At 40.3% G+C, this 13,514-nt stretch overlaps 1 protein-coding gene across 1 annotated transcript in view; it reads left to right on the top strand.

The window, feature by feature from the left end:
• The window catches only part of RYR3 (ryanodine receptor 3), a 511,176-nt gene that overhangs the window by 188,952 nt on the left and 308,710 nt on the right, over positions 1-13,514 (top strand). The window contains exon 3 of the mRNA XM_072738189.1: positions 8,685-8,792. Within this exon, the coding sequence (XP_072594290.1) occupies positions 8,685-8,792 (108 nt within the window). The remainder of the gene's footprint in view (positions 1-8,684; positions 8,793-13,514) is intronic.

Below are 13,514 nucleotides of genomic sequence, written 5' to 3'. Positions count from 1 at the left end.
GATCTCGGGGTTGTAAGTCTGAGCCCCATGCTGGGTATAGAGATAACTTAAACAAAACTTTAAAATATGTGTGTACCTCACCACTTTCATATAATGGCTTTTGTTGGCAAAAATGTAAGCAAAAATTGGAACTCAACTATAATGAATAGTATCTGTATATATTTTCAGAAAGATTCTCCATCCTTTATCATAGCATAATATCAAAACATAAAAAAAATTAAGCAAGTTTTGGGGTGCCTGGGTGGCTCAGTCAGCTAAGCATCTGCCTTGGGCTCAGGTCATGATCCCAGAGTCCTGGGATCAAGTTATGCATCCTGCTCCCTCTTAGTGGGGGAATCTGCTTCTGCCTTTGCCACTCCCCTCCATTTGTGCTCTCTCTGACTCTCTGTCTCTCAGATAAAATCTTTAAAAACATCGTTTTTATACATTTTAAAATTTTGTTTCACGATAACTTCTCTTAAATACAGATAGGAAAAGTCTCTTTTCTCAAAATTTTTACAATCTGGGTGTGTACATTCTTAAAATCTACACATGTATACCCTTGGTGGAAACCTGTCCCATCATGCCCAGAGTTGAATACTTTTTGGAAGAGAGCACTTATATGGTAAGTCAGTCTCAGATTTTAGGACTGCATATGATTTTGCCTGCCAGGAACCTCTGGATTCTGATTATCTCATTTAACTGAAGTTGTAGTCTTTGCATTCTCAGTGGCCATTCCAAAATAGAGAACTTTCTCTGAGTCAAGAATCTAATATGAAGCCCTTAACTTTTTATTAAAGTGTAAGAGTTTAGAGGAGACAGCCTAGTGGTTAGAATTCTGCAAGCTTGGTATAGGGACAGGACCTTCTCTTCAGGAGAACTGACACATGAACAGTCAGAATATTAAGTTTGAAATTCAGGATCTAAGTGCCATTTCCAGTATGCGATTGTGGGAAAGCTTTTTCAGCCTTTGGGTCTGTTTTCTTATCTGTAAAATGGCTATCATATCATTCCTAAGGGTTGGGGTTAAATGGGAGTATTTATAAATAATTCAGCACAATACCTGGTAAAATTATAGAGATAAGCAAATATATTTAAGATGTATTTAGGGGTTCTATTCTTGTTTCTCCATTTTGTAAGTTTCTCCATTATGTAAGTTTTACCAAATTCCTTTGTATCTCAGTTGATTTGCCTTGGAAAGGGTTGTAGAATCATCTTCTGTTTTTACAGAAATCCGGAAACTAGGCAACATCTTCAGATTTAAACATTCACTATATAATTTTATTCATTATAATCCATCAAAAACTTAGAGGTGACAAAGATAGGCTTAAAAAGTACTTAACTGTGTAAATACTTAAAACCTGGCTAGGACAAGAGGTGGGTATTAGTTTAGTTAATGACTTGTTCTGCCTTTGCAGTATAAACACAATGCAAATAATTATGTATTCTTAATAAGAGAAGAAATCCACAAATGAACTAATGTCTACTGTAGATGGATGAGATCATATCTGTGGAGTGCTTAAATCACCTGAATTTCAAGCTACACATGCCATCTCTGGCCATCCTGATGCTCTCTCATGGAGGATTGGTCTTATCCAATGCTACTCAGATATGCCAACTGGAATTTCTTATGGAGGAGAAATTAGGTTTCTGTGCCAGAAGACTTGGGAAGCCTTCTCATCTATGGTCTTTGAGTTAGGATTATATCAAGCCATCATAGGGTAATGGTTATCAATCTTTTTTTTAGGTGGTGTGGTGAAATGGAACAAATGGTGCATATAGAAGCCAGGCCCCTGGGGACTGAGTCCATCTTTGCCTGTTAGCACATGGAGTGCTCCTGGAGAAATAGACTCTCATTGTGTACACAGTTTGAAATCTAGAGCCATGAGATTAAACACCAGCCATATTTTATTCATGGACTAGACTATCTCAGGCAGCATAAATAGAGCATGAAGGGAGCAATTGAGATACTGTCCTCATTAATAAAATTCGGAAGGTTTGAGGCTTCTGAATAGAGATGTCCTATTGTCAAGGGGCTTGTCAAGGACCTCGACTTTGCCCCAAGTTTTGCTTCTGTCTTGTGGTTCTCCTGTTTGATTACCCTTATTACCATCCCACTGGCCATACTGAGGCACCTTGCTTTAATGTTTTGGCTCACTTGTAGACCAAAATTCTTTCCTGAAATTACGTAATCCAACCCAAAAAAATGCCAGAGCTTCAAAAATATTTTTTGTTAGACACTAAGGGATAACACAAGAAAAATTAAAATGGAAGTTCAAATATATTCCAACATTCTAGCTTAAAGTTTTTTATTCTTGTGCAGTTGATGTGCTTACTCTTCCTGTCTCTATTTACACGGAAGCCCAGAAGAAAGAAACACCTGACCAAGTTCCTTATTTCTTACCTTCAGTTCTGTCATTGGTTGGATGCTTCTGGAACATCTGCCCAAGAACATCCCACTGGCTACGTTGTCTCTTAATAATGTAGATCAAAGAATGTGAGATTCACTTCTCCCAGCAACCTCAGCTCTGCCTACTTAGTTTTGGCCTCTGTTCTCACAGTCACTGCTGCTCCCCAGATGGCTGACACTAGAAATGACCTCACCTTGCAGGTTAGGCTCTGCAGCCTACCCATTTCAGTAGGGCTGAGTCCATGTAAATCCATCAGCACATAAGTATGATACAGTGTCAATCACATGCATCCAGCTGCTCAGTCCTGGGACTGGAATGGGAAGTGTAGATAGAAAAATTAGTAAATGGGATTTGCTCTCTACTTTCTCCTTCCTTTGCTTACTCCCTTACTGATTGATGATGCTTGCAAGCGCTTGACCTTTTTCTTTGAGGAGTTGGGTGAAAAAGCAAAGGAATGTCAGGACAGAGGTTCTATGAAGCTCATAACTTAAAAATGCTACTTCAACTAATGGAATTTTAAACAGAAGGGAAGAAGACATGATAAAATGGAAAGAAGAACTCCCCCCATCTTTTTCATTCATTAAACAAAAATTTGAGTTGTTTTTATGTGCCAGGAACTTCTTATTTACATAAATCTTTTTAAAGCCAACCTCCAACCTGGGCTGGGCTTTTTCCTAATCACAACATTGCTGAGAGGGCTCTGTGTCCTACAGGGCATGTAACTCAGACCCCTCAACTTAGCATTGAATATTCTATTTTGCACTGTTTTATAAAGTCTCCTGTACAGGAAATGTCTCTTCAGGTAGGTTAAAAATTCCTTAAAGGACAGAAACCATAACCTTATTTTTCTTTTGTCCCCACACAGCAACTAGTGCAGTACTGACTGTGTATTGCTGTGCTCTCTAAATCCTGGCTGACTTCTTAATGGACTTGGGAAAGGAAAGTGAGGTTAATTGGGCTAATTATGGAGACTGGGTCCCCAGGAATACTCCTATTATGAAGAAGAATATGTGTCACCTTCTCAGATTCCCACTCTTTTCTCAGTTAAGCCTCCCTCTGCTGACATCTGTGGGGATACCCATACAGTCACAGAGACCTCCACTCTCCCATCATTATTCTGTTGGCCCAAGTGGGAGGCTCTAGTAAACAATTTGCCAAGCATAACTACAATCTCTATGGTCCTTCTGATATTTGGTATGACTATTCTTCTTGAAACCCAGCCTTTTGTACTCTTTCCCATCCTGTAGAAACGCCAGCCATCTTCTCCTCCATCTACATCCAACTAATTGCCAGGTCTTACCTCTCCTACCTTCTCAAGATTTTTCAAATTCATTCTCTTATCTCCACCTTTAGCACCATTTCTTTAATTCATGCTATTGTCACCTCATAACCAGTACATGGCAACAACCTGCTAGTTTGTTTCTCTGCTTTGATCTAACTTCCTTCAGAGTGGGCCTGCCATGATCTTTCGAAGATGCAAATTTTATTAGATTAATTCCTGCATAACTTCCTTTAGTGACATTCTATTGCTCTGAAGATAAAGTCAAAACTCCTTGACAAGGGGACTCAAGACTCTCTCTGTCTGATGCCTACTTTTTCCTCAGCCTTGCTTCTCAACTCCCTTTGCTTGCTTCCCTTCTGCTCTCTTCACCATCTCCCTCCTCTGTCTCCCCTCCCCATCCTTCTACCCAGCGAGGTTCAGTTCTGTGTGCTTTCTCACTTTCTTATTCACCCTGGGCCTTTTGAAATATATTTTGGAGGGGATCCCTGGGTGGCTCAGCAGTTTAGTGCCTGCCTTTGGCTCAGGGCACGATCCTGGAGTCCTGGGATCGAGTCCCGCTTCGGGCTCCCGGCATAGAGCCTGTTTCTCCTTCCTCCTGTGTCTCTGCCTCTTTTTTTCTCTCTATCATAAATAAATAAATAAATATTTTTTAAAAAAAGAAATATATTTTGGAAATTGCCTGTTTGCTTTCCTGACACTCTACTTGACCATCCAACCTTAAAGAGTGGGGAATTTGCCTTATCCTTATGCACAGTAAGAATTTCAAAAATACTAGATCTATATAAATGAACATATAAGTTATTTATTGATGTTTTTATTCCACTGCTCTTTGATGGATAATATCTGATATTTGTTTCTATGTATCAGACCCTATCTTAAGGTCTTTAAACATAAAAACCGTCTACTCTGAGAAATAGATGATATCGTATCTCTATTTTACAGATAAGGAAACTGAGACAGAGGACACTAAGTTACCTGCTTATCCTCATTCAACTAATAACCCATTCAACTCATTCAACCTCATTGAACAGATATAGGACCTCAGGCAGTCCTATGCTAGAGTATTCACACTTAATATACCCTCTATTGCTTTTAATTCAAAGTTACTGATACACAGAGTCCTGGCTGTGTGAGAACCAGATAGATTAATGAAGTGGAAGGAGACCCATTGCAATGAGAGAAAAGGGGCCTTTTGAATCATAAGAGGGTTGAAGAAGGGCCCAGCCAGGCAGGTGAGTGCTCAGTACAATTTATTTGCATTCACAGTCACCATCACCACATACTCTCAGATATTCTAGAACACAGAGTCCACTCAGAAAGACTGGAGTTGAGTACTTGTTGTTCTTTGTACTGGGGATACCAAAAGTAGAATGACACAGATTTTTCAAGATACCCACAATCTAGTGAGACAGACCGCACTGCATGAAGAATTAGATAACCAGAACAGAGTGTGGAAACAGTGTAGTAGAAAGATGACAGCCCCCCCCCCACCCCCTGCTTGTAACTGACTCCCGTTTTCTTCCCCCAAAAGCTTGGCTAATACAAGCTAGCACAGTGCTGAGTGCATATTGCAAGGTGCTAGGTGGAAAAATGCTATGTGAATGTGATAACAAGAGTAGCAGATTCCCACCATCTTGCTTTTGGTAAACCTCAGAAAAAGGCAGTGAGGAAAATGTTACATAGATTTACGAAACATGTAGAGTCCACAGGCCTTCCCTTCTATTACTTTCACCTAGTTCTGGGCTTTCTCAGGGCCCTGGAATCTCAAGGTTTTCTGTAGGACATTTGGGAATGTAGTGCTTCTCTAGGCAGAGGACGGGGCCGGGGAGAGAGATGAAGAGCTATTTCAGAACAGATGTCAACAGAGCCCTTCTCTCTGTGCTGAGAATCTGTAAACATGTGGCATGCCTGCCAGGCAGAGTGACTGAGGCACAGGCTCCAGATCCCAGAGACAATGAGCTGACCTCCTGGGGGACTCTCACGCTGCAAGCAAATTAGCTTTGATGGACAAGTGGCCTTTGCTCATTCTTGAAGAACATGGAGGTGGGTGGGAGCTCAGGCTGGTGTGAAGTTTAATTAAGGATGGCAGCTGGTGTAGCGGGTCAGCTGGCTCTGTGTGTGCTCTGTACTCCATTTATGTCACAAGTTACTACTTGCGTTTTGTTTCTTTCCAGATACTCCTGTTGCCCTGTCTTCTCCCTTGCCACTGCCTACATGTCCTTCTGTGTGCTGTTCCACTGATGGACCTCACCCCTAAGCACAGGCTCTAGGCAGGGACTGCACTCTAGAGGTGGAAAAATTCAGCTGCAAGAAGACTGTGTAGAATAGTACAGGTCTAGTGCTCTCCTTCGTGATGCTTTCTCCCTGTGCCCACTATCTCCCACTCAGATGTGCCCATTTGCACCAGTAATTAAGTCATGACCACCATGGGACTTTTAGTATCTGGAGGGAAAAGAATAATATAACTGGAGCATATCTAGTGTCTGTATTATGGGTAGGTCCTACATCAGGATGGATGATGGCAGTGCTGGCGGAGGAGCGTTCCTGTCTCCTGTCCAAGTAAACCAAACATGGGGAAAAAAGAAAAGTGATGTAGAATCACACAGTCTCATGCCAGGACAGGATCTCTAGCACTTAGGCCTGTGAATACTTATGTCTAAAGGAGAATGGACTAAGCAGGGATCTTGTAAAAGTGGGTGTGGATGTTGAAATCACTCAGTTGATTAGCAAAAAGTACCCTTTAGAGTACCAACTCTAATTGTAGACATTCCTGAATGGAAAATCTCCAAATCACTTGCTTTAATAAAGTGGAAGAGGAAGAAACACTCAAACCCTGACTCTTGCTTCCTATTCTGTTGACATGAGATCCAGGTAGACTAAAAAGTGGTGGGAAAGAACCTCTGTAAAAGTTTCTGCAATGGCATCGTTTTTGGGGAAACAGAGTTAGAAGACATATGTTTATGGCATAAGGCCTTTAGGGAAATGTATTATCATATTGTGTGCTACTTATAATGATGCCATGTGTACTCTAGAAACATTTTCTGGATGTGACACTCTGCCCTGCATTAACATCTGTTTGCTCACTCACATCCCATATAAATGAGGTAATTATCTACAGCAAGAACAGACTTTTTGAAAACAAAGCAAGAAATATATATATATATAAAAAAACTGTTGTCTCTTGATTATAGTTTCTCCTGTAGTCATTTTCATAAAAAGAACTGGGCAATTGTGTGTCATACTAGAATTCTAGGAAGACTTTTTTTGGGGATTTTGGACTATGGTCACCCTGAGTAGAAACATACGTAGTAGAAGAGTCCTCAAAATTGAAGTGGCCTATAGGCTTACCCTTGGCTTGAGGATCTGAAAACTTTAATAAAGGGAAATAGTAGGTCCAGCAAGTAGAACATCATTTTATTTGAGGGCATTGAGGTTAGGGGAGAATGAAGAATGTAAAAAACACTTGAAAATTAAAGGAACTAAAAGATTACCAATTTATTATCTTAGCAATGAAAATGTTGAAGTCAGTGATTATCTGTGCCTTAGCAGGCTTGCTTTAGCTTTTATTTTTTAAAAATATTTTATTTACTGAGAGGCAGAGAGGTAGAGAGCACAAGTGGGGAGAGAAGCAGAGGGAAAGAGAGAAGTAGATTCCCTGCTAGGCAGGGAGGCCGATGCGGGGCTCAATCCCAGGACCCTGGGATCATGACGTGAGGTGAAGGGAGATGCTTAACTGAATAAGCCACCCCATATCCCTTTCTTTAGCTTTTTAAATTGGAGCTCTATGGAAACAGCTTTACCTGTCTCAGAGTATCAGACATAGCTGTTGGTGACTTCTGGATCTCGTTCCTCATTCCTGTTATTCTCCTGGTATCTGTGTGCTCCAGTATCCTGTAGGAAACAGAGGCTTAGTATGCAAGGGAAACTATTCCCAAGGGAAATAGTGTGTCATGAAACTAGACTATAATGTCCTATGGAGCAATGATGTTGTGTGTCACTACCAAACACTGTGTTTTATATAAACGTAATACTTAAATATTTGCAGGTTGAAAATATTCTAGTTGTGAAAAATATCTTTATTATTTCCATCAGTGGCAGGAACGGTATAAGTTGAGTGGGACTTTGGAGACTGTCTGCCTGGATTTGAATCCAACTCTGACAAATAGAAGCCATGACCTTAGGCAGATGGCCTAACTTCTCTATGCCTTAGTTTTGCTGGCTGTAAACTGGAATGTTAATAATTCCTATCTTACAGGGTGGCCGTGAGGTTTAAGGGAGTTAATATGGTCGAAGCACTTAGAACAGTGCTTGGCACAGAGAATGTACTCAGTGAGCAGTAGCTATTACTGGCCAGTATGGAGCAAAGGCTGTCTTTAACTGTTGTTGAGAAATGTGCCAGAACGACCATGAATATGATGTCACCTGAGCACATAGTAGAGTGATTGTCCTAGGGGTCATCAATTCCTATAGTTCTGGACATTCCTTTGTTCAGATCTATCTTTGTGTAGCTCTAAATTCTCTCTGTCACCCCTTTTTATGCTGCAGTATCCAGGTTTTTCTTAACAAGTAAATAGACGCCCTGTCATGGTCACTATTGTCCAGAGCTGCATTGTGGTCTGTCCGTTGCCCTCTTACAAATTATTGTGGATGAGGTCCCAGTGTCTTTCTTCCTTTGGTACTGCTTAGGCATTAGTGTGGATCAGTGTACCTTTCCCTTCTTCAACACGGCTGTGTGTGTGCACTTCCCCTCTATATACCACAAGCCACACTTAGGTTGCTCCTGACACCTTGGTCACTGTGTCCTTGCAAATTAGGGATTTTCTTCTTTGCATCCTTTAGAATCCAGCTTGAAACCCATCCTACCTTGAATAAGGAGAAATCTACCTTCTACATTCCTGCTCATTCATCCATCCACCTATCACTGATTCATAGGCTCTTTTCCCTTGAGGTTGTTCTTGTTTGGTCCCCAACTGGTGTGAGCAGGTATCCTCATTCTGGTTTTATTTCCACAGTATGTTCCTCCAGATCTCTGTGTCTGCAATTTTGTGCTGGAACAGTCCCTCTCTGTGAGAGCCCTGCAGGAGATGCTTGCCAACACAGGTGAAAATGGTGGCGAAGGGGTAAGTACCTGATTCACATCCCTGGTGGGTATTGGGACGCAGCACAGCCTGGAAGTGCATGCTTCATTTCATCCCTCCAGTTCCAAACCAGGAAACCTTCAGATCCTTGAGCTGATCCACCTAGAGATACTAAATCTTTCTGTGTTTAATTCTTATTGTTGAGCAGCCTTAATTCTGAGTCCGTTGATTAATCAGCTTCCAGCAGAAAATGGAAGAGATCACCATTGATGCTGCATGAGCAGGGCATAGGACATTGAATCTACTCCCCCTTCCCTAACCTGTAACTCACCAGGAAATGTGAGGAGGGTGTTGAGAGGGAGGATGCCAGTTAGGCAGTTATTTTTCTTGGAAAAAATTCATCGGAGATTTATGACTGCCCGCAATGAAGTACAACTAGGTTATTAGCAGTTTGGTGAGGATTTCTGGTAGAATTCAGTCTTTGACTCCCAGGGCTCCATGATTTCACTCATGATGAGAAAATATAGCGTGGTCTTGAGTTTCTATTGTTAGTAGAATGGTCCTAAGTATTAAACTGAGGGGTTATGCTCCATACCTCTCATGTCAGAATGGCTTTAATCATAGACTTTGGACTTATTTTGACTCTTTCTTTCCCAAATGACCTACATCTATTTATATCCATGTATTATCAGCTATTTTAATTCTGTGACCTGAATATCTCAAATCCAAATCTCTGTCTCTATCCCCCCTTAGATATTGCTCTAGATGGCTAGACTCCGTCTTCTATATTATAGCAGGAGCTTAACTGCTTTGATTTCTCCTATACTTATCCACCCTCACCACCATTTTTTTAATTCTATTCTATTATTATGTTTTTTCCAAAATACAGATCTAATCATTATACTTACCTGTTTTAAAACCCTTTGTCTTCCCATTACCTTGAGAAAAATTCCAAATTCCTAAGCTAGACATAAAACCCTTCAGGATTTGTGAGCCCAGTCACTCACCACGTTTCCCCAGGCACTCCGTGTCCCAGCCATTCCGAATTCTTTTCACCTCCTCAAATATGACAGTGCTCTCTTGCCTCTGATCACGTGTGTCAGCTCTTCCCTCCATTTAGAACAGCTTCCCTCTTCCCTCTCTTCCCCTGTGTAATGGGAACTTCCCTCTACTGCTCATTCAAGGAGCCAGTTTCAGTAGTGGATCCACTGAGAAGTCTTTGTTGAGCCCACAAGTCTGGGATAGGTGCCCCTGCAGAGCAACAGTCAGTAAATAGTTCTCCTCTTTCTGTGCTGTAATTGCAAGTCTGATTTCCTGCATCTAATACTGGGGAGTAAACTGCATGTAGGTAGAACAATTTGTAGTACGTAGCACAATTTATTCTCACTTGACTCGAATGAACTCATAAATAATAAAGAAATGTTTCAGGGATCCCTGGATGGCTCAGCGGTTTAGCACCTGCCTTGGACCCGGGACATGATCCTGGAGTCCTGGGATCGAGTCCCACATCGGGCTCCCTGTGTGTAGCCTACTTCTCCCTCTGCTTCTCTTTCTCTGTGTCTCTCATGAATAAATAAAATAAAATAAAATAAAATAAAATAAAATAAAATAATGTTTCATTTATGGTAGAAGAGATGATGACCAAGGACTCAAGGGAACCAGTACATGTAGGTCATCTTCCAGCTCGTAGTGTGAATTATCTCTTGGGCCCTTTGTATTCTCACCTATATAATTAGAATGTTTCATTAGTTTTCTAGGGTCCTTAACACCAGTGTTTGTAATTCTTTGCTCTTTTGGTTTAAAATAATATGCTTTTGTCAGCCACCTCAGAATAGCTTTGTTTTGTACTGGAGAGCGTTAACACAGGTGAGTCTTTGTTTTTTGCATGTTCACTGAAGTCTGTGTCACTTCCCCCTTGCAATGACCTCAGTACCAACGCTTTCCTCTATAGGCATATATCTTTCAGCTCAGTGGAACAAATCTATTTTTAATTCCTGATTCTTTTTCCAAAATCAGCAACTCCTCATGTATAGACCTCTTTGGTGAGGGGGAGCTGATTGATTTGGAATATTAGCACTTTCAGTTTCAAACAAGATCAGCTAGACTCTGCCAACTTATGGACCAATGACAGAAATTGGGAAGATTAGAGAGAAGCAATGTTAACTGGAGAATTATCCCTTAGGCAGTCTCTTATCCTGTTTTGTTCGAAAAGTGTATTTAAAAGGGCTTCTTTTTCATTAAGCTTGTATGTTTCAATAAGTTCTGTACATGACAAAGTAAATTCAGAAATTCTGGTTATAATTCTCGCTTTTCTTAATTGCCATGCACTTAAATGATAGTCTTAACTTGGTTTGTCTTAAAGAATAAATAGCAATTAATTTTCCAAAAATAATGTAGATATCAACTTGATAAGAATGAATACTTAATTTTGGAACATACAAATAAGACCTACCTTAAATACCAGCCCTGTTGTAGAATTTTACTCAATATAATTATATATTTCAGGGGCCATCTTTAATTTGCCCTATTTAAAAACCAGTATGTTAAATCTTTCTGGGTGATTCATTCTTTTTAAAAACTTGAGTCCACAATAAAGGATCCATGACATTTTTATTAAATATTCATTGGATAACAATAATCACCAGGTTGGGTCAGACTCTGAAATTTCCCATATATGTTGTGTTGACTTTTTGTGCTATTTTACCAGACAAAGAGAACATAATAGTTCTCATCTTGACACATTTGCTATCATCATCATCATCATCATCATCTTCATCACCACCACCATCATCATCATTATCATCATTGACCAGCCATCTTAGAGTTAGAAGGAAGGGACTTGGAAGGAGAGCTGGAATACTGATAGGAAAGGGAACTCTTTTGAAATTGTTAAGATGTTATTTGTTGCTAGTTGTATGAACTAGTCACCTGGCTAACAGCCTCAGCTACGTAACCCTCTTGGAATGCTCTCACAATTCCATCCGGGCTCTGGATCTTTATTATGAGAAATAATATTTTAATATAACCTCTTAAGTCTGATTGTTTTACTTTCTTGAAGTGATTTCTGTGCACATTTACCATTAGTACTTAATTTGATTTTAGACGATATTCAGCAGGGAAGAAAAAAGGGGGGTGGGGAGGAAATGAGTTAACATGACAGACTATAATGATTCTCTGGGAAGCCTGGGGATGTTTGAGTGGGATGATGTTTCCTTTCTTTGCCAGTCCATTCTGTTTGGAAATAGGCATTTACTGCTTTTAAATAGATATTACTTTCACTAATGATTATGACTGCCACCAAATGGGATGCTTTGAAGAGTGTAATTTTTCCTTCTAGCCATAAATTGGTCCTCGTGTGGTGTGTCTGTTCACTGCTGTGCAGCAACTGAACATGTTTAAAAATGACTTTGGTTGTTTGTTTATTCATTTGATCATGTGCAGAAGTATTTTTGCAAGGGTTTACAATTCTACAGCACTTCCCCTTGCCAAAAAAGAAAACAAAGGTGTCCAGCTTTGTTTAACAACAAGAGTTTCTTATTGAATCATCCTCAGCTATAGTGAGTAGCCTTTCAGCTCTATGTTGAAAAGGAGAAAAAATGAGGCAGAGAACATGCGGTGCCCCCCACAGTCCACCCTAGCTGAATTCATCTTTGGGTCAACTTGACTCTGATTAAATCCTGTCTGATTTTATTCTGGAGAAAATCACCAAGAGATAGATATTTGACATTGTGGCCAACTAAATGGCCGGAGTTGGAAGTAAAACCCCTGCATACAAATATTAAAATATTTTAACATTTTTGTTTGATCAGGCCTACAATATGTGAAATACCCAGCCACTTTCAGCAGGACATGGCACTAAACGAGATGTCGCCGTTGCCCTCTGAGCCCTCAGTCCCACCGTCCCTTAGAAATGACTTTGATAGAGAGCAAGCAGCCTTGGTAGTGAAAAGAGCTGTCTTTAGAGCCAGATGTGTTTTCCCTCCAGGCTATGTGTATCAAGTGACCTTTGGGGCAAATTATTTTTCCTTTCTGTACCCTACTTTCCAGATCTTAAAAATGCAACCTACCTCATAGTATTGGGTGAAAATTCAATGATTGCAATCTTTACAAGTGCACAAAATATATACTGGTTCCTCTTCATCTCTGCCCTACTCCCTCCTTTCACATTCAGATACCTCACAGGAAGAAGGCCACACTACATGACCGGGTGCACAGAACTCCACAGAACAAGTGGGTTTTGACGTGAATGGACATAATGTTTCTAAAAGTGAAAGGCCTTGATTAACACAATTACCAGCTGCACTCCTCCTGATAAGGGCTCTGGTTTTCTCTAAAACTTGACTTAATCATTGTTAGACTTCTACCACTTTAAAAAAAAAAAAAAGACCCCCCCACACAAACATAAAATGCATTAATGTTATTGCCATATTAATGTTATACTTTAGATAAGACAAAACACATAACATCATGAATGCATAAAATCATGCTTCGCTTTAGGTGCTGTGTTTAGTCTAGAATGCTCATACACAATTAGCCTTTTAACCTTGACTGGGAAGTGTGACCTGGAAAGATAATGCTTCTATAAGGACTTTTCTCACAGGTATCCTCACTGAGATGTAGTTCTTTAATTTCCCATAATGCTTATGTGATAGTCCTAGTAACCCTAAAAGGAGCATCAGGTTGCTTTCATTTGCCCTGTCTATCGAGTGGGACTACTACACAACACAGCTGCTAGAGAAGTGTACAAATGTGGTATACACGGTT

This window comes from Vulpes vulpes, chromosome 15, assembly GCF_048418805.1.
Source record: "Vulpes vulpes isolate BD-2025 chromosome 15, VulVul3, whole genome shotgun sequence".
Classification (NCBI taxonomy): domain Eukaryota; kingdom Metazoa; phylum Chordata; class Mammalia; order Carnivora; family Canidae; genus Vulpes; species Vulpes vulpes.
This window is presented reverse-complemented; position numbering and strand designations above follow the sequence as displayed.